The 27,552-nt window shown below is 36.8% G+C and overlaps 1 protein-coding gene across 6 annotated transcripts in view; it reads left to right on the top strand.

Moving 5' to 3' along the window:
* The window catches only part of CEP128 (centrosomal protein 128), a 217,706-nt gene that overhangs the window by 131,712 nt on the left and 58,442 nt on the right, over positions 1-27,552 (top strand). For 5 of the 6 annotated variants that reach the window (XM_058162465.1, XM_058162463.1, XM_058162464.1 and 2 more), the window contains exon 19: positions 23,769-23,818. The exons of the other annotated variant lie outside the window; for it this stretch is intronic. In XM_058162465.1, coding sequence (XP_058018448.1) covers positions 23,769-23,818 — 50 coding nt within the window. The remainder of the gene's footprint in view (positions 1-23,768; positions 23,819-27,552) is intronic. 6 annotated transcript variants of the gene reach the window in all.

Below are 27,552 nucleotides of genomic sequence, written 5' to 3'. Positions count from 1 at the left end.
ACAAATGTTCACTTTGCTTCACTGATCTATCCACTGGCCTTCCTTTTAACTTTGTGTGCAGACATTCCTCTTTATATATAGAGATTTTTTGCTAGTTAATTTATATTAGGGATTTGGGTGTAGGACCAGTGGTGAAATCCACTTACCTTTGCTATCGGTTAGGGTGCAGTCCCGCATGGGAGCGCACACATGTTGTGCGCACGCACACCTCTTCTGTGCATGCACAGATGGTTAAAAAACGAGTTGTAATGACGTCCCGGTGACTGGTAGGAGCCTCCTGCCACCGGCGTTACCGGTTCGGCCAGACGGATAGAACTGGGGGGATTTCACCGCTGTGTGGGACTATATACTAACCGCAATCTTATGGAATTGCTGGCTTTAAACTTGCATATTGTAGTTAGTATGGACAGGAACTGATACAAGAAATTATCTTGAAACTTTTTAGAAGCAACATAATCTCCACTTTTAATTCAATGTCACTAGAAATTCTGTAGAACATGGATTTTTTTTATTAGGTAATACCAATAATAACAATAGTAATAACAATTGGGAAAACTAATATCTGACCTCTAATATTCTTTCTCCCTCCTCATTTTCTCCACAATAACAACCCTGTAAAGTGGGTTAGGCTGAGAGAGTGTGAATCGCCCAAATTCATCCAGCAGGCTTTCACACCTAAGGCAGGACTAGAACTAGAACTCAAAGTTTCCTGGTTTCCAGGCCAGCACCTTAACCACTACACCAAACTGGCTCTAAATTGATTTAGAGAAAGCAGATGACAAAATGAATAGGCTTGAACTGTGGAATATTTTACATAAATTATTTATGTAAAGTTTATTTAATGCAATAGGGTAGAAATAAAACAAACATGAGAATTAATGAAATGGTATACAACTGGTTCAATACTGAGCAAAGAATAAAATAAGGATACATGATATCCCTTTGGCCATTTAATAAATATGAATAAATGTATAAGGAATGTTTCTGGTGGTGTGTGATGGAATGTGAAACAGATCTGGGAACATGGAAGAGGTAACACAATCTAGATGAAGTACAGAAGTACAGAAACAAAATTATATTTAATCGACCTTGGAAGGATGGAACTCTAGACTATGGGCAGAGTTAGCCTGCAGAGTTAGCCTGTCACCGGTGCTCTTAAGAAAAAGAAAGACAAGAATCTGTTTAACTCATACTGTTAAATTTAATATGTAATTAAGTTAAATATTGGAAGAATAGGCTATTGAATGTGTGTGTGTGTGTGTGTGTGTGTGTGTGTGTGTGTGTGTGTGTGTGTATGTGTGTATGCATATGCATCATCCTGTACTAGGATCTTGTTTATTTAGCAAAGATAGCTGATAAAATTCTAAGAAACCTTTGTATGTCCTTAACTCATACTTTTGTGAAGAAATTTGGACTGAGATAAGTGAGCAATAAAAAAAAAGGTAAGATTACTGAGGTTTCAATCATGTTCTTTATATCTCATGTTTCTATTAGATATAATCCAGCTGTTTCCTAGGGTACGCCATGTGACTGAATTTGTGATCACATATATTTGCTTGATAAATAGTTGGCTAGGCTTGAGAACATTATAGTGAAATATATGCTATTCTTGGAAAGTTGAGTAGAATGTTTTTCGTGAAAGAATTCTGGATCAAACTACAGTACAAAACTGTAGAACAATCAGAGTGCATTGTCATTAAATTAGTGTGTGAGAGAGATGGAGAGAGGAAGGGGAGAAGGGAAAAGAGCATAATATGATTGCAGGATGCAATAAGTTATCTCGTGTTGTTTCATGGCAGCTTTAGGAATGGTTATTATTCAAAACTTGCAAAAAAAATATAGACTTACAATAAATCAAGAGCAACAAAAACCTATATTCTTGTATTTCATAATAAATATTTTACAACTAAGCAATGCTATTCATATACTATATATAGTATATTATATACACACACATATATTTGTAGTATATTATGCACCTGTATCTATCTATCGTTTGGATTTATTTATTTTATTTTATTTATTTATTAAATTTTTATACCGCCCTTCTCCCGAAGGACTCAGGGCGGTGTACAGCCAACGATAAAACAAGATATATACAATTAAAACAACATATAAAACATAGCAAATTATAAAGGCTGATAAATTAAAATTTAGATTTTAAAATTTTAAAATATTAATAAACCCCAAATTTAAAATTCTACACTATTATGCCAGTCCCGCTTGAATAAATAGGTGTGTTTTAAGCTCACGACGGAAGGTCCGAAGATCAGGCACTTGACGTAGGCCAGGGGGAAGTTCATTCCAGAGCATCGTTGCCCCCACAGAGAAGGCCCTACTCCTGGGGGCCGCCAGCCAACACTGTTTGGCGGACGGCACCCTGAGGAGACCCTCTCTGTGAGAGCGTACGGGTCGGTGGGAGGCAAAGGGTAACAGCAGGCGGTCCCGTAAGTACCCGGGTCCTAAGCCATGGAGCGCTTTAAAGGTGGTAACCAAAATCTTGAAGCGCACCCGAAAAACCACAGGAAGCCAGTGCAGACTACGGAGTAGTGATGTCACGTGGGAGCCACGAGCGGCTCCCGTTACTACTCGCGCAGCCGCATTCTGGACTAACTGTAGCCTCCGGGTGCACCTCAAGGGCTGGATGGCTGTCTGGCTATCTATCCAGTATGCTTATATACACACCTGCATGCACACAACCACCAGTATATTCTTCTTCTTTTTTTTTAAATTTTGTCACAACATTATATACAAGCATATACATTGAAAGGAAACAATAGGACAGGAACGGTAGGCACTTTTGTGCACTTATGCACGCCCCTTCTTTCTAGTCTTCTGTTTGCAAACCTCTTGAAAGATTGGTAGAATATCTGAAACCAGCTCCTATTTAATAGATTATGAACATTAAGCAACAACAGATTTGATACCCCCCCCTTTTTTTTTTGTAAATTGAAAAGGGATGTCATCATCTTATAAATCAGCACCAAGTAAATTTAATCAACTGCTTCCTTTGGAGGAGGTTTTATTTGGGGAAGAAAATTTTAAAAATTTTAAATTGCTGCTATTACAGTAGAGTATAATTTTAAAGATAGCAGGAGATTATTGTAGTGCTTACTATTTGAATAATAGATTACCTCTATGTATAAAAAGCAACTTGCTTAATGTTATGCCATATTTGATCTCCTACCACTACCAAACATTTTTTTCTAAATCATCTAGTATAGTTCATTGTTATAATTGATGTTAGTGGTCTATAGGAAGGTGGGCAACCTTTTTTTTTCTTTTGGCAAACCCAAAATCATTTTCAATAATGTTGCCACTTAAACAGGGAAACACATGTAAAATGTAATACAAGACCTAAAATAGGAGAACTCAACAAGAACTCAAATAAGAAAAATGTTCACTTTGCTTCACTGATCTATCCACTGGCCTTCCTTTTAACTTTGTGTGCAGACATTCCTCTTTATATATAGAGATTTTTTGCTAGTTAATTTATATTAGGGATTTGGGTGTAGGACCAGTGGTGAAATCCACTTACCTTTGCTATCGGTTAGGGTGCAGTCCCGCATGGGAGCGCACACACGTTGTGCGCATGCACACCTCTTCTGTGCATGCACAGATGGTTAAAAAACGAGTTGTAATGACGTCCCGGTGACTGGTAGGAGCCTCCTGCCACCGGCGTTACCGGTTCGGCCAGACGGATAGAACTGGGGGGATTTCACCGCTGTGTGGGACTATATACTAACCGCAATCTTATGGAATTGCTGGCTTTAAACTTGCATATTGTAGTTAGTATGGACAGGAACTGATACAAGAAATTATCTTGAAACTTTTTAGAAGCAACATAATCTCCACTTTTAATTCAATGTCACTAGAAATTCTGTAGAACATGGATTTTTTTTATTAGGTAATACCAATAATAACAATAGTAATAACAATTGGGAAAACTAATATCTGTCTAGAGCCAGTTTGGTGTAGTGGTTAAGGTGCTGGCCTGGAAACCAGGAAACTTTGAGTTCTAGTTCTAGTCCTGCCTTAGGTGTGAAACCTGCTGGATGAATTTGGGCGATTCACACTCTCTCAGCCTAACCCACTTTACAGGGTTGTTATTGTGGAGAAAATGAGGAGGGAGAAAGAATATTAGAGGTCTGTTGCCTCTAATTAGTTATAAAGTAATAAAGGTGGAATTAAAAATCTAATAAATAAAATGCAATTATAATTGCAAATATAATTTATAATTATTATTATTTATTATTGCAATTTATTATTTGCAAAATAATTGCAAATATAATTTATTGTTTCTTTTTATAGTCTTCAGTTATACTGATCAGGCTAGGAAAGACAAATTTTGTTGGGATTTAATATGATTTTTCATTTCTACATGCTACAAATAAATGATTTTGCATTCATAAATTATAACATTTGGTTCCTATCAGAAGTACCCTTTCTCAGTCTGGTTTGGCAAAGGAACCTACGTATTCCAGAATTCTGTTCCCTGTTTAGCCTGTTATAAGTTGAACTTTGTGTCCTGCCTTTTGACAGTGATTGCAAAATGTTCTGTTTCCATTTCTTTCTAGTACATCCTGGAAAAGGAATGTACCATGTTTAGTGTTCTGGATAGTCTGAAAAATGTACCTTACATGTTTGTGGAGAAATATACAACTGTCTGTTCTGACCTTTATAATAACTAGAATGTCTTGTGATAGGTATATTTCAATATTTGCTCTTTGGTGGATCAAAAATTCCCTAACTAGTTTCAAATACATTTTAGGAGAACAAAAAATACATGTTGTTTTGTACTTTTTGTAACAGGGAGGTATCTAGGAAATTTGCAAGTCCTTTTAATTCTATTTTAGCCTTCTGTGACATTTATGTATATATGAAAAGAACAGGAAAAAAATCCCTATGAACCACCACACACTGGTGCCATTTCATTTCTTTAAAATTGCTATGCTGAATACCAGATGGACTGGATTCCACTGGATTCCATCCTTTTTGTAGCCACCCATATTTTTAAAGCCATAAACATAACAAAATAACCTTCCAAATCAGAAGTTCAGATACCTTTTAGAAAGAGTAATAAATTAATAGACTTAATGATTATATTTGAGGGAAAAAAGATTGAGAATATAGGTTGCTGAGCTTAACAACTCTATGTTTTAGCTCAAAAGTTCATTCCTCTCCATCAGACCAAACAGCCTCCAGATACTGGGTTAGTATCTCAACATATACTTGCGCAGCACAGACTGATGTAAAGCTGGATATCATGAACCTGCTGATGATACAAAACCCCTAACTTACAGATCACCTCAGCCTGTGATTTCATGTAGATATGAAACAGGATGGGGAAGAGTGTTGAGCTCTAAGGTACTTCACAAGTGAGGGGTTACCAGCATCATATCTTGCCTTCCATTCATGCCAACAGCAACCAGTCTCTGAGGAAGTAGGCAACACAGTGTCTCCCACTCTTAATCCCCATAGCCAGTCCAGAAGGGGCACAAGAATGGATGCACCATTCCCATCCCAGCTCTGCCATAAGTCATCAACATGTGCTATCTACAGTATGTTGTGTCTATATTATGCCCCAGCCTGAAACAAGACTGAAATGGGTCCAGATAATTTGTTAATAGCTGCAATATAACAGTTGAATATGAGTGACTACAGACTTAGCATAATACTGTAAAGCTTCCTCTCTGAATATTTCCTCTTGCCTGATTTTCTATTAATTCCTTGAGATCACTTGTTCCTAGTCCTTTTTTACAGTTCATGATAAAATTAATTGGATTTTTATAAAAGAAAGACATCCAGTTAAACTGGATTTTTCAAAAACTGATGTTCTAGGTTTTGAAAGCCATAAGCTACCTATTTGGAGCACTTTGCAAGTGTGATGTGTTATGAAAGAGACATGTCTCAGATATGAATATCAGATTTAAAAAAAAAAACTTATTTATCTCTCATTCTCCATTCCACTTTTTCCCAAGCTGTCAACCTGCTCAAGTATTCATCTCCAGGTTATAGTGCTTATTAAAATGTATCTGGTCATTGATTTTTAACTTGGCAACTGCCTTCAAATAGTTATAGCCAATGGCTAGTCTCTCAGACAACAGTTCTGTTCTTCAGAAAATGATTATTTTCCCCATAACATAAAGTTTTTTTTAAAGAGAAGATAAACTTGATTCTCTGATGTAGCCATGAGGAAAATTTCTGTAATGCACAAATATGGAAAAGTAATAAAACAAGCAGACAAAAAAATTAGAATGTTAAAACACAAAACCGACTAAAGAATGTGGCATTCAATTTCCTGTCTTGTCATTTTATGTAAGCTATACCATTATTATACAACATCCATGCCCATAAGCAATATTGTATCATTTTCTGAAACCAGAAATGACAAATTACCTTTTAAATCTTGTACTAGGTAAATTAAAATAAATTAACTTTTTATTTCTCTGGTTTTGCTTATGGAGAGATCAAATCGTTTTTTGAAATGGTAATGTTTTTTTTTCTGAGATTCAACTTTTCAAAACTTAAAAACCATAGACAATTTAAAAAGAGCATGATATTCAACCTAAAACAACTTTATATTGGCTACATAGGGGCCTAACTTTCAAAGCCTTCCTTAGAACTGCTGCTGTTGATATACTTTGCCAATTTAAGGAGTCACAGTTCTTACCTTGAATAGTGTTTGTCTTATTTCAATTGGATGTGGACACTGGCAGTAGTCAGATTGCCCACTTTGCTGTCATTTAGCTTCCTTTGTTCAATTACAGGAGGACCTTTTCCACTGGAAAAAAATAAAAGACCCAGTGGCACATAAAGGAATTGGAGAGGTTATGTGTGAGAGAGAAGGAAAAAGAAATAAAATTACTGCTCAAATTGTCTGAGCAACCTACACACTTTTAAGGCCACATTCTTTGTACAATTTCAAATACAAATTAAGTTGATATACACATACACCTAAAAAGCATGTCTTTTGTCTAATAGTCTGCTCAGTAGAGCAATCTTCCCCCTGAGATTGAAGGAGGTCCCCAATCTTTTTAGATTCCTAGAAGGCTGTAAATAGTAGGCTATTTTCCCAAGCATTGGGACAGAGTGATGCTGGAACTTGGAGATGGATTTGTTGGTTGCATCGGAGAAGAATGGCTGAGGCATCAGGTTTGAGTTTTATTGTTTTTGTTCCTTTTTTGGGAAGCAAAATTGTTGTTAGCCACCCAGAATTGTGTTTTTAAGGTGGGCAGCCACATAAGTCTTATAAAAAAAACAGACATACACAAGCATGCAATAGGAATATGGTAATCCAAAACCTAAATCTAAAAATTACAACTACACATACATCTTTCATCTGATTATTGTGCTAAATCAAGGCATTTAAAAACCCAGTAGAAATCTCTATTTAGCTTTGTCTACAATTTTGTGCCAATCTCTATCTCTTAATGTAGCCTACTATGTGGGAGGGAAAAAAAATAGAAGGGGTTCCACACATGCTGCTAGTGGTGGGCTGCTGCTGGTTCAGATCGGTTCTAGCGAACCGTTAGTTCTGATGATCAGCTGGCCCTGCCCACCTGCCCCGCCCGATCCTGTCCTATATTTCCTTCTTTCTGGCTCAGCTGATTCATGCAGCACAGCTGATTTCCGCACCTCCGCTATTCTACTTACTGGGGCTGCCATAGAAGATAAGCAACTGAGCTTTAAATTGCTGTATTTTAAACACTGCGTGCATGCACACTAGGAGCACTTGCATAGCGCGCACTCACAGAACCGGTTGCTAAACTGGTTGCAGCCCACCACTCATGTTGCTTTGAGTTTGTTAAGGAAAAGCAGCATAAATATGCAACCAATAATAAATTAATTTAAAATGCTTTGTCATTTGATACTTTATCACCAACCTGGAAATGTGAAATGAGTTTATAGGATTAAATGTATACAATAATGTGAAGTTCATTGCATCATTACCAGTACCGCTCACTTTTTAAGAGAGACTTGTTCTGTGCATGCTCATTGTGAAGGCATGAATGGCTCAAGGTGTTTTCTTTCTTGACTATAACATTTAGTAAACAAAATAGAAGCAGCATAAAGTACTTTGGTATCTGGGCAGCCATATATTAAATAATTCAATTATGTAGATATAAGTTTATACTGCTTCCTAGGAATTACAAATGCCATTCCGGAAACTGAAGTGAGCCTTAGGCAGTGTTACATATAATGCAGGGTTGGATATTCAAGACAGCCATACTTTTCTGAAATCAGGAATCAATAGAATTGTTTGTACTGCATATCAAAACCCTTTAAAAAGAGCTTATCAAAGCTTGCTCTGTCATTGAAAATGGGACAGATATTAAATAGCTGCTCTATTTTTATCTCTGTCTTTTTCAGTTAGTGCTCAGTGATTTGCTAAGCACAGAAAACAAAAGTTGTTGCTAATTTTTCTGACAGTCACATCTACATATGTAAATGCATCATAGGCCTTATGCTGTAGTGGCATAAAAACTTGCTTTGATCATATGAAAAGCAACTGCTGCATAGAAGTGCCAATTCATAGGAATGGTCCTTCTCATAAGTACAGCCTAGCCTTGGACTTACTGGTAGCCTGGCATGTTCCCAAATCCTTTGAACTTTGATTTACTAGCCATACGAACGCAGGATCCTGAATTGGAGGAAAAGGATTTAATGTCAGATGAAGCTGGAATAATATTCTTTGAGGATATACTTCCCCTTCAGATACTAGGTAATGCCATCCTGTTTGGTTATTACTTGTATATTTCAATTCATTTTTTTTTACTGGAGAAGGATCTCCAATTTTTGTGTTCAAATAAAAATTGGTTAGCCTCTCTCTATTTCTCCGTTTACCAAAGACTTTGGGGGAGGGCTTTTTGTATATGAAAGGTTGCTACAGTAACATAGTTGGAAGGGACCTTGGAGGTCATCTAGTCCAACCTCCTGCTCATGCAGGAGACCTGTACTAGCGATTCGAACAGTCTGTACTAGGGATTCGAACAGTCTGCCAACCTTTCTGATCGACAAGCTCAATGTCTTAGCCACTGAGCCACCTAGTCAGGCATTAGTGATTGAGGCCTAGAAATTTACTTATGTCCTCTCACTCTTTCCATGTGCAACTTATACGGCCTGGCTTGTGAACTACTTACTATAGTATGCAAAATGCTTTAAGTATCTTCTTCGCAGACTGGACATCTGTTCAAGTGCATCCATCCATCCTTGTATCCATCCATGTCTTTGTGCTTAGTTAAGAGATAACTCATTGAAGTCGATGATACACTTAAAATTTTTTCAGGCTGTCAAGAGAAGCCCACAAGTCACATTAGTGATTTACTAACTTTTTCATACTTATCTATTTTAAAAGTTAGCAATTATGGAACTTTGAGCAGATTCCAACTAAATTCAAGCTCTATGCTTTGTACATCAGTCTTTTTATTAGTTATGGTTATTACTAGAAATTTGATTTTATTTGCTCCATTTCAAATGAAGTAATAGTATGCAGCCTGCTGTAGAAGACTCCAAACAAGTTCTGTGGAAGAAATGGCATATTTAAAAAGCTATGTTGGTCAGAATAATAGTAGTTTACAAGTGTCATCAAGCTTCCTACCTCCACCAGTACTGTAGATAATAAATATTTTTTGTGAATAGACTTATATTGCCTATAATATATTATGGGGATATGCTGTTCTATATGTTATGATTCTGAAAACAATTGAGTTAGTTAAAATTTTGTTAGCAACAGAGAGAAATAAACTTTGTTACTCTTTCTATTTATCTCACTACAAAGTTGCCAAAACCTCTTTGCAAAGATTGTAAAGTGGACAGAGTTTGATGTTGAGAGGAGAAGAGATGGTCTTGAGTGAGAGAGAAAATATAAAACTTTTTGAAAACCCGTTCATATCTTTCTCCACAACTTACAATATTCAACTTGGATTCCTCAACATTAGCAGAATATTTTCTAAGGAGTCTAAGGATTGGTAGATATTAGAGGAGTCAGCTTACACATGATGCTTTCATCATTCTGATCATGGTCTATAGCCACATTTATACACATCTGTTATATCCTTTGTGCCTGGCTTCAAAAGGCTATTTGAAGATTTTTCCATGTAGCCTTTTAAAATTAACTTATGCTCCAGTGAATATATACAAGAAAGATATTTTACACACATGACAATATTTCATTTGTTATATCAACTGAGATAGCATTGATTCCCTTTTTTCTTTCAGAATTTAGGGTGACTTGCTTTCCTTCCATATTCACTGATTTTATGCTCTGTATCTTTCCCATGATCTGAAAAATAACCTATGACTTTGAAAAACTATCATTTAAAAACATCTTGTTTGATAATATAATTTATATAAAAATCTAGAGTTATTGAATCAAGTGGCAAGCAAGTTTAATAAACTATTTCTAACAGTTTTGCTAGCAAAATTATCCTGACTTTTCTATGAGTTCCAGAAATAGCTTTTTAAATGTCAGAAAATGAAATTATATGGAAGCATTTTTATCTTAGACTTTTCATTGGTTCTTAGAAGTAGTAAGCAACAGATTTGATGGTTTAGAACTAATTTCATTTTTAGAATGTCATTTATGGAGTAGGCTGTTTGATTATCTTCTTCCATTCACTGCCTTTTTTTAGTCACTTAGAAAAATATACTTAATGAAGGATGTATCAAACAACCTAGTGAAAATATTTTACTTGATCTATAGTTTGCATTTTTTAAATCTATGTTCACCATACCATTTAGAAATATATAGATCTTTATAATATGAGCAACAAAAAGGCAATGCAGAATTTTGGGCGTGTGATAGAAACATTCTAAAACCTTGCTAATTCATTATTTTCTGTTCATAAATTGTTAAGTTGTTTTTGTAGGAAGTATACACAGTGAATGTGATATGATTTAGTAAATATGTGTGAGTGTCCAATCCATTTCCATCATTCCATGCATTCTTATCTCTATTTGTAATATTTGTGTTTGTTGTTGTTTTTCTGCGCTAATGCACAAGTAAATCTTTATTGGTTGACAAACTCTTTCAGTATCACAACAACTAAAGACACTCTCAAAACATGCTATGGGATCTACTACTTAAGACTTGTGTATGAAGAAAGTTTTTCAAGGCAGAAATTAAACTCATCATTTATGGTGAATAAGTATAATATTCTTACCATTCTGATTATTTTTTGGGTAAGATGGAGAAAACCAAAAGACCCAGTTGTCCAGGTACATAATAGTTCTATGCAATGTTTGGGAGTACTTTTGGCACAAGTGTATAATAAGTTAACTATACTTATTTCATTCCTCATACCGTCAGCGCTTACAATGATGAGCATGAAGGGGACAAAGTTAATTAAGATCCATAAAAAGGTGCCAAAGAAACATTTAAAGGTAGACAATGCAAGGTAGAGTGTGTTAATATAACAATTTGTTAATGGAGTAGGCAGCTGCAGTCAGTATTAAAAATTACTTGATGCTTTTTATGTTAGCAAAAGCTACTAATTAAAGAGAGCAATGACCTGTGAGATTGGCCATGAAAACCATTAGCCATCTGAATACAACTTTAGCTTTCAGGGTTTCTCCCAGCTGTATCTTCCTGACACACGCTGAAAATTGTTTCATTTAGTTAATTTTTTCCCCTTCAGTTACAGCCGATCTTAATCCTTCAAGTTAAAATTAAAAGTGTATTTTTAATTCTCATTAATAAAAGATTAACACAAAAGAAACAGCAAACACTGTATTCATTAGCCTTATAATAATATTATGACAGTTGTTTGAAGTCATGGTCTGTTTTCTGAGATTCTTAATTAACCCCAAGCAGTTTTTGTGCGCAAGAGATAGTTGTTTGTCGTTGTCATTGCTCAGTGATGGAACTGTTGTAAAAGCAAATTCACATCTCACTTCCCTCTGTGAAGTTCTTGGACTTCTGATGAGAGAAATGTATACATACTGTGATGAAGGCAAAGATGTTCTGAAATGACTCGCAAGTAAAATAACCCAAACCAATTAATTTAAAGCAGTAACTTGCTTTGGGGCAAAGCAGGAGAATATAGCATATGTTTATTCCAAGGAATTCAGTACTAAAGAGCTTTTTAAAAGACATGCATTTTTAAAAAACACTTTTATTTGGAATGTAAATCTGCAAAATACTTCTGTGGCTCAATTCATGAGAATCTGATCAGTTGGATGTTCTAGTCACATATCTTTCCTCTGGAAATCTTTTGTCTTTTCAAACAGAAAAAGATATAATTCTAATATTTTGGTCCAATTAGCTTGTAAAATAGAGCTTTATACATGCACTACTAACATTATTTAAATGTATGCAAAGTTTAGTTTAGATTTCTTTGAAATAATATTTATATGTTGGTGGAATAAACTAGTCAGTCACATGTAAGAGGTTAAGAATGATACCTGATAATTCTGCAGTAAATTTATCCTGAGCAGGAAGGATTATTCTTACTTGCTTACTTCTTTGCTTATTTTGATGCAAATAAAAATATCCACTTAATCAGAAAGTATTTTCTCCTGGATCTTGACTGAGAAATGCTATACTTGTCTATATAGGTAAAATAATATTTTTTCAGAATTCACTTGCATTCTACAGATATTCCTTGACTTACAAACATTTGTTTAGTAACCATTCAAAGTAACAGCAGCACTGAAAAAAGTGACTTACAACCTGCCCTTGGACTTATGATCATGCCAGCATCTCCAAACTCACGTGATCAAAATTTGGTTGCTTGGCAACTGGCATGTATTTATGACAATTGTAGAATCCCGAGGTCATTTGCGAACTTCCCAGTTGGATTTTGACAAATAGAGTTAATGTGGGGAAGCCAGATCCACTAAATGCATAATTCGCTTAACAACTGTAGCGATTCACTTTAAAAAGTTGTAAAATCAGGCATGACTCACTCAACAGCCTCCTTGCTTAGCAACAGGAATTACGATCATAGAACAAGAACTACCTGTATACTGATTGTAAGCCACCCAGAGTTACCCTGGGTAAGATGAGCAGCCAATAAATTTCACAAAATAAATAAATAAATAAATAAACAAACAAACAAACAAACAAACTAGCGCCAATCTGAAGTTAAAATTATGTTTATTCAGTAGGAAAGTTGATATTCCTGACAAAGGAATATAGAAATGTATGTATTTCAAGTCCAATTACTAATAGGGAGTTATCAAGCGGAAACTATGGGAATTCTTAATTAGGAAAAATTCGCTTTATTGGAAATCAATATTAAAAATGCCACCACAACATTAACCTGCTCCGCTTCAAAGACTGCTGTATCCGTAAGTGTTGGGATAAATGACATACCTCCATTATAAGTTTTGTAGATCAACAGCTGGCAAAAAATATGTGTAACATAAAGTACATCTAGTCACAAGGAAGCACAAGAAATATATCTAGCAATGTTAGCATAAATCTGCCTTTCAGCCAAGGATTTAAATTTAAAACGAGTCCCTGGCAACTGTTTTATTGTCAGCAGTGGCTTACAAGAGCCATGCAGCAGCAGCAGGCTAAGTCATTATGAACTTTGCTTATAAAAATATCCTATAATTGTGCCAGCATACCAAAAAGAAACCTTTGTAACGGATGCTCTTAATAAAGTCTGTTGCAGTTTTATGTAGTATAGGTAATTGCTGCCACACAAGGTGCTTCAGAGCTTTTTAGTTCTTCCCAGAATTCACACATTCTGATGAAACTCCATGCAGGGAGAAAAAAGATTAGGTCATAACATCTTGCTCAGTAGACTGAAATATAAAACTGCAGCTGTGTAAAATGGTGGCTCAGAGAATACAATTTTTCAAATGCACAGACACTCGAACAGTAATTATCCATTCTATTTGATCCTCCTGTCTCTCACTGGCCTATCATTCAGCATATTTTCTAAAGATATTTGTTCAAGTTTGTTATGGATGGAATATCTTTGCAGGGATTATCTGGATGGCTGTTTCAAGGAGATAGGGCTGAGATACGTCTGCTCAACCACTTGGCATTTACGTTTGAGGTAGCATAAAGTTAAGGTTCTTCAAACAAGCGGATAGAAGGAATGAGTGATTGGATAAGGTCAGAGCAGGATGAGAACATGAGGGGTTATCTCAAGAATGAGTGGCTGCAACACCAGACTTTTTCAGGTTTTCTTGGTTTGGATTTTTTTTGTGTGTGTGATTTTAGCTGTCAGGGTTCCAGGTAACACCCACAACCAATGAAGACTGCAAGGCCACCAGTTCCTCAAAGTTCCATTTTATTAGAGATGTCATATTGGCACATCTGGGAAAACCTGACTGTTTTCCCAGATTTCCCAGATGTCCCAGATTTCCACCTAAAGGAAAGTCAGAGTTCCTTCCCCTGCACCCACATGTCCATCACATGGTCCAATCAATCCATTGTCCCAACTGGAGATGTTCCCCCAGTCATGCCTCTCCAGGTGCAGGCTGAATGTCCTTGACTCCCAGAGAAAGGAATGTTGTTATGGCTATATATCTCCACTAAGTCCATGCAATCCCCCTTCTGTTTTCCCATAGCACTAAGTGTGCCAGCCCTGAAGATCCAAAGAAAAAGATGTCCTCCAGGGCTGATATTAGCTTTATGTAGTGTTTTTAATGTTGGAATATAAGCCATCCAAAGTATGGTATTTAGATAGGTCGCTATACAAATACAATAAACAAACAAATAACTTTGTTCTAGACAAGGATGCACTCTCTCTAAAGCAGGAGTGTCAAACTCAAATCGTCACACCATTGTCATGTGACGTATCAGGACTTTCCCCCCCCCCTTTGCTAAACCGGGCATAGGCATGGCCAGCGCATGACACATCCAGTCAATGGGCCAGGAGTTTGACAGCCCTGCTCTAAAGGATCAACTTCGTAGTTTTGGAGTGTTTCTAGAACAAAGTCTGCCTTTAGTATGCTCTGTATCACAAAGTTCCAGAGGATGGTAGAGGATAGGAAGGCCTGGAGGAATGTTGTCCATGGGGTCGTGATGTATTGGACACGACTTCGCAACTAACAACAACAAATCACAAAGTTCCTCTTCAAACCTTTGACCAGAATAGGAACTGAAGTCCATGCCTCTTAAAGTTCCCAGGGTTGAGAAACACTGCCTTAGATCATATATACCCTTCAGTTTTACCTTAAAAGAGATAATTCTGCCAGAGTAATCCCATACTTTGGAAATTTATACCAAAGGCAGCTTGGAAAGTTTAGCAAATACAAAATATTGAAGCAAATGTAAAGAAGTGGATGATGTCTGCAAATACAGTACCAGTTTTACATGATGCTCACTGGTCCCATGTTGTTTTTTTCAAACTACTTTGAAAAAAAAAAGTAGCTAAAAAACTAGAAAGTTCTTCATAAATTGGGACTACAGTATCAGAAAGAACACCTTTCCAGTTTGTCATATTCGGAGGCTCTGATCCAGTTTGCTGATTTGCTATCTATTATTTTCATTCTGGTAGTCAAACAATTATTAATCTCCATGTTGGCTCACAGTAACCCCTCCAAAAATGGAAATGTCTGTTATCAGGCTCACAGTTAAGACAACAGGATCCAGAATAAAAGGTATGAAGAAGGAAAGGATATGAAGGGGCCAGATCTTGAAAGGTCAGAGCAAATCTTAAGCTAAATTATATTTGTAGACAATGTGGATCTTCCCTAGCTGGTATTCTGGCTCCAGTATTAGTCAGCCGTTCCTTATCTCTTGTCAAACTTCTGAACAATAAAAGTACTGCCACTCTGCTCCCCAGGCCTCGAGAAATTGTCACTAGATTTGAATGTTCTAGGAAGTAGGGATGAAATGATTTTCCTGCTCTTTCTCCAGGAGATGTAAGATTTAAATACAGAATATTGGGTGGTATGCAGTATCAAACCTCTTGATGATAGATAGCTAAATCTATAACAAAACAATATTAAAAAAACAACTCAAGAAAGTAAATATAACTGCAACCAATACTTCTAGGAAGTATAGCCTTTAACGCCCTTTATGGCATGAACCAGGTTACTTGAGAGACCATCTCACCCCGTTGGGATTGGTCTCGTACCATTCATGGCATGAGGAGGCATGCTGGGGGTCCTGTCAGCCCAATTATTCTGGCTGGTGGGGAGCAGGAGGATGGGCTTTTCTGCTGTTGCTCCTACCTTTTGGAACATCTTGCCCCCAATGTGAGGCTGGCCCCAGCCCTCCTATCTTTTTGTAAGGGCCTAAAGACATGACTCAGAGAGCTGGCCTGGGCCCCCAGTGGGGGAACAGCACAATGGAGATGATTAATTGAGTAATAACAGATCCCTCTGCCCCCCCACTCCTCCCCCACGTCTTTGGTTTTAAGGTTCGATTTTAACTTTTTATGTTCTAACTTAGATGTAACTGTAAGCCACCCAATGTTACCCAATGGTAAGATGGACATCTAGTAAATGTTATAAACAAACAAACAAACAAACAAACAAATAGTTGCACATCCAGATCATGTGACCATGATTAGATGTGGTGATGCTGCAATGGCCACAATTTTGCAGATGTAACTGGTGCAAAGATCCATAAAATTTCAATTACATGAGAGTTTGAACAGATTCCTTATGTTAACTCATTTGAGGTGTCTTGATTCAAAAATTGTTGTTCTGGGATTCACCTGTTTGTCCAATTGAAGTTGGATTGGTCCAATGCACCAGTTGAAGTTGAATGGAAGCTGCCTGACCAAAGTTACCATCTGCCATTTAGTTGTGAGTCCAGGAGAACTTCTAACTCATGAATCTACTCTTTCTGGGGTAGTGTGACTTTGTCCAGAATAATTCCCTGAACAGATGTTACAAGTTGTCACAATGTTTATTGATAATAAATGTCTAATATTTAATCCAGTGCTGTTTTGCAGCATCTAATCACTGGCTCATTTAACGCCTTAATACTTTGACACATGGATTTGATTAAATTCATATATCATATTAATCTATAATTTGTTTGCTTTAGCTTGTTTTATTAATCCAGCCTTGTTCTTAGTTGACAAAACATGGCAAAACTAATTTTGATTTGCTACAATATGAAAAACCAACCAGTAATTGAGACATTTCTATAGATGTTATAGCTCTGTGTATTATTGTGCATAAGAACATTTCAATCTAGACCCTTTGATGAGGTGGCATATATATATGTGTAACATATAAATAGCATTTTATTTGGGGAATAGAATATCATTGGTATAAATATGTCTTGTAGCAATGTAAATGTGAAGATTAAGTTGTGATGAAAAACAAAAATTTGATTTATCTTTATTAAAATATGTATAGACGGCCTTAAGTCATAAGACTCTCAAAATGATATAAAGAACATTTTAAAACATTTTTAAAATAACAACTTTAAAAACAGAACTAAAATCTCTAATGAAATTAAAGTAGATAACAGTTCTTAAAAGACCAAAGGAGCAGAACAGAAATCATTTTTCCTTCTAGCAGAAGTTGAGCAATGGAGAGGCTAATCTACCATCTCAAGGTTCATTAAAAAGTTGGATTTGCACATGGCTTTTCTATCTTGATAAAGTTATGAAATAAAGATCTTAAAAGGCTGTTTCCTAAGCATACAAATCACTATTGGCAGCATATGGAGAATTTAACTGTGCAATGTAATGAGAAGAATTTCTAATTCATTCAGTACAAAGAGATCTGATCAAAATGAGTATATCCAACTTAACTCCTGCAGGAGAATGAGAGCTTATCTTTGGAACTTTGAAAAGTTTCAAATACATCCCAGGTTGTTACCTAGTAATGCTTGCTCAGCATATCTTCTGAAATGCACAGGTATTCAGGACTGTGTATGTAAATATTCTGAATCACAAAGTATGTTGTAATTGGTACCTTTTTGACAGCCTCAGCAGAGTTTTTACAGATATAGATTGTATTACTTCTTCCTCAGATCAAAATTATAATATATTAGTGAACAATCCATTTTCAGCCTATGCTACTCCAGTTTGTAAGTACCAGCATATATAGGATAAAGGAATCTCTTTAAAATTTGTTGATTTCATTCTATTTGTACATATTTAGTAGATTTACAGAAAACCTTTGGGGGGCGGTGCAAATAGCTACTATTTGTGACTTGTGCTATAGATTCCCACGTCATCAAACCTTACGATGGTCTGTGAAAATCTCATTGCTTTAGCATTTGGGAATTTGTCTGCTGACTGTCATGTTGTTTCAGTGTCTGACACAAACCACAAAGAGTAGCCATTCTTCTAAAATATTGTTTTTACTTTTGACCTATAACTTTCCCACTGTAATCTCTGATCAAGAGATTGAAGCCCTGGGTGGCCTAACCACTTGAGTTATCCTGTTACATACCAATTAGTGGCAGTCATCAAGGTGTCTAAATTATGCACAGGAATTAAAATATTGAAGGCAAACTAGTAGTAAGGGCTACTAGTAGAATTGTAGGATTGTTTAACATTTGGTTCTGTAATTTCTACACAGACTTCTGAATTTGGAGTTGATCTAGGGTGGATTTAAAATTTAAAAAAGGAACAATTGAAGCACATGTGATTTATTTAGACTAACTTCTGCTTAAACAAGAGATGGTTATTGCAATGTTTGTTTTGTACTGGCTATTAGAATTTAGAATTTAGAATTTTTATTGGCCAAGTGTGATTGGACACACAAGGAATTTGTCTTGGTGCATATGCTCTCAGTGTACATAAAAGAAAAGATACGTTCATCAAGGTACAACATTTACAACACAATTGATGATCAATATATCAATATAAATCATAAGGATTGCCAGCAACAAGTTATAGTCATACAGTCATAAGTGGAAAGAGATTGGTGATGGGAACTATGAAACGATTAATAGTAGTGCAGATTCAGTAAAGGGCCGGTTTAGCTCTGCCTGGTAAGGCCTGTTATTAAGAACACAAAGCCTGCAATTACTGCAGGTTCGAGCCCGGCCCAAGGTTGACTCAGCCTTCCATCCTTTATAAGGTAGGTAAAATGAGGACCCAGATTGTTGGGGGGGCAATAAGTTGACTTTGTAAATATATACAAATAGAATGAGACTATTGCCCTATACATTGTAAGCCGCCCTGAGTCTTCGGAGAAGGGCGGGGTATAAATGTAAACAAAAAAAAAAAATAGTCTGACAGTGTTGAGGGAATTATTTGTTTAGCAGAGTGATGGCCTTCGGGAAAAAACTGTTCTTGTGTCTAGTTGTTCTGGTGTGCAGTGCTCTATAGCGTTGTTTTGAGGGTAGGAGTTGAAACAGTTTATGTCCAAGATGCGAGGGATCTGCAAATAGTTTCACGGCCCTCTTCTTGATTCGTGCAGTATACAGGTCCTCAATGGAAGGCAGGTTGGTAGCAATTATTTTTTCTGTAGTTCTAATTATCCTCTGAAGTCTGTGTTTTTCTTGTTGGGTTGCAGAACCGAACCAGACAGTTATAGAGGTGCAAATGACAGACTCAATAATTCCTCTGTAGAATTGGATCAGCAGCTCCTTGGGCAGTTTGAGCTTACTGAGTTGGCGCAGAAAGAACATTCTTTGTTGTCCTTTTTTAATGATGTTTTTGATGTTAGCTGTCCATTTGAGATCTTGCGATATGATAGAACCCAGAAATTTGAAGGTTTCTACTGTTGATACTGTGTTGTCAAGTATTGTGAGAGGTGGAAGTATGGAAGGGTTTTTCCTAAAGTCTACCACCATTTCTACGGTTTTGAGTGTGTTCAGTTCCAGATTGTTTTGGTTGCACCACAAGGCTAGTCGTTCGACCTCTCGTCTATATGCGGATTCGTCATTGTCTCGAATGAGACCAATCACTGTTGTGTCATCTGCGAACTTCAGTAGCTTAACAGATGGATCATTGGAGATGCAGTCATTGGTATACAGAGAGAAGAGAAGTGGGGAGAGCACACAGCCTTGGGGGGCCCCTGTGCTAATTGTACAGGTATTTGATGTGATCTTGCTTAGCTTCACCTGCTGCTTCCTGTTTGTTAGGAAGCTTGTGATCCACTTACAAGTCTGTTCCGGTACCTGTAGCTGGTTTAGCTTAGTTAGAAGAATGTCTGGAATGATGGTATTGAATGCTGAACTAAAGTCTACAAAAAGGACCCTTGCATAGGTCTTTGGAGACTCAAGATGTTGTAGGATGTAGTGCAGAGCCATATTAACAGCATCATCTGTTGATCTATTTGCTCGGTATGCAAATTGCAAGGGGTTTAACAGCGGATCCGTGATGGTTTTCAGGTAGGAAAGCACTAGCCTTTCAAAGGTTTTCATGACTACAGATGTTAAAGCAACTGGTCTGTAGTCATTCAGTTCCTTGATGGTGGGCTTCTTCGGCACTGGGATGATGGTAGAGCGTTTGAAGCAAGAAGGAACATAACACATCTCTAGTGATTTATTGAAAATATGGGTGAAGATGGGTGCCAATTGGTCAGCACAGACTTTTAAGCAAGAAGGAGTTATCTTGTCTGGGCCTGGAGCTTTTCCTGGCTTTTGTCTGTGAAATAGGTCCTGCACTTCCTTTTCTGTGATCACTAGGGGTTGTGAACCCAATGAAATGGGGTCAGTTGTAGGAGGCTTGGCTGTTGTTGGTGTGTCTGAGATGGGGGTTGTGGAGATAGGTGGCTGTAGTTTCCTTTCAAACCTGCAGTAAAACTCATTCAGGTCATCTGCCAGTTGTTGATTACCTTCAGCCTGGGAAGGAGGTTTGCCATAGCCGGTGATATTTTTAAGAGTTTTCCACATGTTTGCTGGTTCATTTGCTGAAAACTGATTCTTTAGCTTTTCAGAGTAGCTTCTTTTTGCTGCTCTTATCTCCCTTGTTAGTGCATTTCTGGCCTGATTGTACAGCATTTTATCACCTTTTCTGTAGGCTTCCTCTTTGGAATGTCGTAGCTGCTTAAGTTTAGGTGTAAACCAAGGTTTGTTGTTACTGTGTATTCGCAAGTTCCTTGTAGGTACACATAGGTCTTCACAGAAGCTGACATATGATGTTACAGTATCTGTGAGTTCATCCAGGTCTGCAGAGGTATCTTTAAAAATATTCCAATCAGTGCAGTCAAAACATGCCTGTAGCTTTCATTCTGATTCCTCCGTCCAGGTTTTCACTGATTTAATTATTGGTTTTGTGGCTTATTTACTTGCTTTTTACTGTATAATAAAATAGAAAAAGTGCTGAAAATGGTTTTTTGATCGCTGTGCAGTGATTGTCTTTCTCAATGTTTGTCAATTTATTTTTGCACTCAAGATGTTAATCTAATTTGTCTATGGCTGGTATACAACTTGACCTGTGTTTTGCTATCCATAATGGTTAGTAAGGATTATTTCTCAGCTGAGTTTTTTTATGATTTTCCAGTATCTAAGTAAAGAGGGGAAGATTATTTAGTTGTTTGTTTATATTGGGGGAAATTGCCAATGTACTTGGAAAGCTGAAATTCTACTTTATAAAGAATGATACAGCAAATGAAAAAGGTGCTGTCATTCAGCATTTCTGTCTGAGTAAATATCTTGACCCCAATATGGAAAAAAAAAACAAGAATTCAGAACTCGGTCTTTACATATAGACTATGCTCCTGAAAAATCTTAAGTGAAATATCACATAGGTCTGCAGTGAATTTGTTCTCTGATTATAGGCTGTGGAACACATTTGTCCAGCATTGGGGCCAAGGATTTAAAAAGTTTTCTCATTAAAATATCTTTTTAGGGACATTGTTCATCACTTTGGTAAAGATGAAAAATTTACTCATGCAGCCATTCTCTTAATGAGGAGGCTGTACCTTCCCTCTACAGTAATAGTCAATGCATGTAAAATTACGTATTTTAATATTCATTTGTGTCAAGGCTCGGTATGACAGAACATTTTTGTTTATAGCTGTATATGTACACCCAGGAATATCAACAATTTATTAAACTTGCATGCTGCCCAATTATCGACTCTGAGTATGCAGGTACATGCATGCATGTGCACACACACACACACACACACACACCAAGTGTATCATGTGCACACATTTATTGTAGGCTTTATTTTCAAATGGAATAAGCAAACATTTTCCTCTGTGTTCATAATTTGTTTTCTGTTTTTTTTCCATGCTGTGTTGTATTGAATTCAAGTTATACTTCCTTTCAAGTAAATAGAGTAATAAGTATCTCTCTATTTTGTTATTTTGGCCAATCATAGAGATGTACCAAAACTAAAACCGTTTATTTGTTCTTTAAATTCAGTAGGATTTAGCTATTCAGAAACCTCTCATTTGTAAACCTGTAAATTCAAACAATCCAGATTTGCAACCTAACAAGCATCTATTGTATTTTTAAAAATGTCCTCATCTTTCTCTTCCATTTCATATATAATAATCTCCTTGCTAACAAGGAAAGCTCATCTTTGGTTCACAGGAATAGGCTTAACACACTATCTCAATGCAAGTCTTTACTATTCCCAAATAGTGCAGCATCAAGGCTTTCCCAAATATAATCACAGTTCTTTAACAAAATTCATTAGCAGATTAACTGTTGTTTTCATTTCTGATTAAACCAAAATATGTACTTATTCTTTAGACTGAAAATTCATCTATTTATATGATGTCAGAACAAATGTGGACTAAAGGAAGACATGGGCTTGAATGGGCGAAATGCAGTATGTTAGTACCTTGAGCGTAGAGTTCTGGATGCTAGATGCTGTTTTTTGTGGCAGTTGCAACTCAGATAGAGAAAAGTTCTGATTAATTGATTGACTTCAATTAAAGAACAATTGCTTAAAGGATATTCAACATGTGAAAAGCCAATAGTCTTTCAAGAACTAGTTCTGCAAAAAGCAGGAAAAAGAAATCAAAGTCTCTAAATGCCCAATTCAATTTCACCTCTTTAACTGTCTGAATAATTCAAATCGATGACTAAAAGTGACACTACGTTTTTATTTATGGGTGTGAATGTGTGAGTAAATTAAAATTATAACTCAGGAAGCAAATTGATGTAATTGTGTCAGACATGAAACAAGATTTTCAATGGAAAAATTGACGATTTGATTACTGTTTATAGAAAGAGATTGAGAAGAAAATTCCCAACCTACAATGGCTTTTAAATGAATGAGCTGAATTGTTAGGACATCACAGTGGCATAAAAGGAAGAACAAGATGTGTCATTTGTTTCTACTGTCTAATGCTCAGCAAATAAGTGCAGTATTATACATATAACCTACCTATATGAATACATCTATTTATAAATGGCACAAGTGTCACTGATTTGATATTACCGTATATACTCGAATATAAGCCGATCCGAGTATAAGCCGAGGTCCCCAATTTTACCCCAAAAACTGGGGTAAACTGGGGACTCGAGTATAAGCCGAGGGTGGGAAATGAGGCACCTACCGGTTGGGGAAACCCTCCCTCCCTCAGCTGAGAAGGCTGGCGGCTCCCCGCCCGCCTCTCACTGCACCGCAGGGCTTCCCGCCGTCCGGTAAAATGTGAAAAAAAGAAAAAAAAAAAAACTCGAGTATAAGCCGTATATACTCGAGTATAAGCCGAGGGGCTTAAAAAAAAAAAAAACTCGAGTATAAGCCGTATAGACCCAAGTATAAGCCGAGGGGATGTTTTTCAGCACAAAAAACGTGCTGAAAAACTCGGCTTATACTCGAGTATATACGGTATTCTATTAGTATTTTGAGTTATTCTCCTGAGATTGTGTGGTTGCATTCCAAAATGCTTTTAGTTTGTGAGTAAGTGAATTAGTAGCATTATCAGGTCATAAGGCATATTCTCAGCCTCATCCTAAAATGTTTTTGTTTATACAGATCTACTGGAAAAGACAATCAGGAAGGAAGAAGAAATATGTACACTTCAGGTATTTTCATTAATTGGACTGTACTCAGTGGTGGGATTCAAATAATTTAACAACTGGTTCTCTGCCCTAATGACCAGCTGGGTGGGCATGGCCAAGGGGCGTGACAGCACTCAGCCTCCTGCAGCACTCCTGCCAGTCAAAACGGGGCACGGGCGTTAATTACAAAATTTGGTCTTTGCTTTGTGACATCCAGATCCAGCGAGCAAGGAGTGTGAACTGTACAGAAAATACACTTTTGTTTGGTTATGAAGAAATATCCCCAAAGTCAGATGTACACTAAATGTAGACTTTTAACTACACATCTTCCCAGCAAACAGAAAATTTTGAAGCTCCAGGTAAAGAGAATTCATTTTAGGATGAGTAACCACAGTTTGCATGTTGGCGGTTCCTAGAGGAATGCTGGGAAGCTCTGTATTTTAAAGAACATTTGAGGGAGGGGTGCAGAATAGCCCTTCTCTGCCTGAGGCTATAGAGACCTGGTACCAATCAAAATACTGTTTGTGAAGCAACTGATCAACACTGACAGGGTAAGCCACTAGTATATGAAAATAAGAGCAAACTCCATTCCCTTCTAGTACTGATGATATTACCTAGTTTGGTAATGAAACATCTGCAAGAAAACCATCAAGCTCAGAGAGCATCAAGGACCCCACAGTTCAACCCTGAGCTACAAATATTCTCTTCTATCAATAAACTTATATGAGATGGCTCCCAGTGGATTTCATTCTCAATTTTGATATGATTTCTGTAAATAAGGAATGTAGAATTATAATGGCTGAGTATTTGATCTCTCATACATCAGAAAAATACAGAGCTAAGGGATAAACAAGTAAAAAACAGATTTGAAAAAAGAAAAGGCTCAGGAAAGAAAAAGAGCGAAAGTGTAAGAAAGAGGAAAAGAAGGAAAATTGAAAAAAAAATGACTTCCAACTTTCTTTGGTACAGATATAAGTGAAAAATATATCACTCTAAGATTAACATTTGTCTACATTATTTCCATAATCCCATATCTAATCATCAAAGCCCAGATCAACTTTTAATTTCAGTTTCTCACAAAAAGTCCAGTAATGGTTCATTTCGCTTTAATCACTATTTATTAAGGAAACCACAACTGATTTATTTAATTGCACCAAACTCTAAATAAAACAAGAATGGAAAATCCTAAACTCTAGTGTAGACCCATGCTTCTCAACTTTGGCAACTTTAAGGTGCATTCTGTTTCCAGAATTCCCAAGGCAGCATGAAGTTCGCCCATCTTAAACTTGCCAAGACTGAAAAACGCTAATATACAGAGAGGGATTTTTCCATTCCTCTTTTACTGGTTCTTACTTACTTATAAACAATCATAATGCAAAATCCTCACTTCTACCTCATCCCAGAGCAAAGATAATGCAAAATCCTCACTTCCACCCCATTCCTGATCAACCACCATTCCCTTACTAACCTGCTTTCCAGCTCCGTTCTCCTTCCTGCAGTGCAACAAAAGAAGACCATTTGACTACCAGTTTAAAAAAAATTCAGTCAGACCAAAGGTGGGTTTCAGCAGGTTCTGACCAGTTCTGGAGAACCGGTAGCAAAATTTTGAGTAGTTTGGAGAACCGGTAAATGCCACCTCTGGCTGGCCCCGGCCCCGCCTATTCTCTGCCTCCGAGTCCCAGCTGATCGGGAGGAAATGGGGATTTTGCAGTATCCTTCCCCTGGAGTGGGGAAGGAATGGAGATTTTACAGTATCCTTCCTCTGCCACGCCCACCAAGCCATGCCACACCCATAAAGCCACACCCACAGAACTAGTAGTAAAATTTTTTGAAATCCACCACTGAATCAGACCTTCCAACTTCTTGGGGAAAAAACAATCTCACGAAGTTGGAAGGTCTGACTGAACTGTCTGATCAGCCTTCCAGCTGATTAGGGCAGTCGGTCCACTGCCACCTCCCAGCTGATCAGCGTGGCTCCCAGTCGTACTCCTGCAGCCTCCCCACCCTAAATGGCAACCCCGGTGGGCGGGGCAGGCCAGCCAATGGTGAAAAAAACCAGTTCACTGAACTATGCAAAAAATTAACAGGTTCGGCCAAACTGGTTTGAACCAGCTGAATCTCACCACTGACTGTACTATGATGCCTATTAATAGAAGGTAGACTGTAAGGCTTAGTGATATAATATAACCCCCCTGTACTCCTCTAGTCCAAAGGTCATATCTTAATATATGCTACTTGGAACAAAAACCCAGGATTACATTAGTTATCTGAATGTTTCTATACCCAGGTTTAATTCCCTAGCCTAAGAGCCTAATGATACCTTTTAAAAGAACATGTCTGAGCTAAATGATACTTCCCCACATCCTACCTTTTAACCTTTACAGATTAAGCTATTCCAAACTATTTGTTTCACAAAGTGTTTCATTGTGGTTTGACAATGATGGCTCAGCACTTGAACTGGGTTGGTATTGGTTTCTGGTTGGAAGCCAATAATTATATAATAAAGCCAACTAAAGCAGCTTGTAGCATTTCCCATGTGTTTTTAGAGTTTGCTGTTGTCTGATCTATATCTGATACCACAAATGAAAGTTAGGTTATGTTTTCCTGCGGCCTTTGGGTAATGGATCCAGCCCATCAGCAGAAAGAGATTCCATACACACACACACACACACACACACACACACCATACACACACATATATAACCAAAGCTGTATGTAATTTGTTTATTTTGGATATTCTCACACATTCATACACACACACACACACACACACACACACACACACACACACACACACACAGAGTGTTAATTAATAAGATTGTTTTATGTGGAAATGTTAACAACAGAACAGACAACATTCTTCTGAAGAAAAAAACTAAAAATCATTTCTTTTTAGAATATAAAATATATTCTATACAAATATAATATTAATACAAATATAATATACAAATATAATATTAATACACTGTTTTCTGGCAGTAAGAAAAAATTAGGTATACATTTCCATAGCATTTTTAAAAGATCTAGAATGTTTTTGCTTTCAAAATCACTCTTTTTAGCAAGTTGCCATATTTATTTCTCTTATAGCTGTATAGAAGTTACATTTTAACTCTTTGCATTTTCTTACACATTAGTAAAATGTATTTGTAAAGGCTGAATTATAAACTGAAAAATTCAGTAATCTTTTTTTTTTTTTTTGCAAATCTGCAAATTTGATGAGTTCCCTTTATATTCTCTCATCTAAATCATTTATGAAGATATTGAAAAATACTGGGCCTAAGACGGAACCTTGTGGTACCCCACTGCTTACTTCTCTTCATGTCGATGTAGTACCATTAAGGACTACTCATTATGTAAAAGTAAATCTCCTTTGGAACATACTCATTGAGTACAGTTTGTCAGCCAACCGACTGACAAATCATTCGGCTGACAAACCATAAATCCATTCGGTGGTGATGCTGTCTATCCCAAGTTTTTTTTATCTTACCAAGAAGTAGGTTGTGATCTACCTTGTCAAATGCCTTGCCGGAGTCTAAATATTCTGTGTACAGCATTTCGCTGGTCTACTGATTTAGTCACTTTGTCAAAGAATGAAATAAAATTGGTTTGGCATGATCTGTTTTTAACAAACCCGTGCTGGCTACTAGTTATAACTTTATTTTTTTTTATTTAATTTTGTCATAACAGTATACATAAACATTGTCAAAAGTAAAAAACATATCATGAAGAAAATATATATATATATAAGTAAAGAATAT

The sequence above is a fragment of the Ahaetulla prasina genome, chromosome 1 (genome assembly GCF_028640845.1).
Source record: "Ahaetulla prasina isolate Xishuangbanna chromosome 1, ASM2864084v1, whole genome shotgun sequence".
In the NCBI taxonomy this organism is placed as follows: domain Eukaryota; kingdom Metazoa; phylum Chordata; class Lepidosauria; order Squamata; family Colubridae; genus Ahaetulla; species Ahaetulla prasina.
The sequence above is the reverse complement of the archived record's forward strand: the minus strand, read 5'-3'. Positions and strand labels throughout refer to the sequence as shown.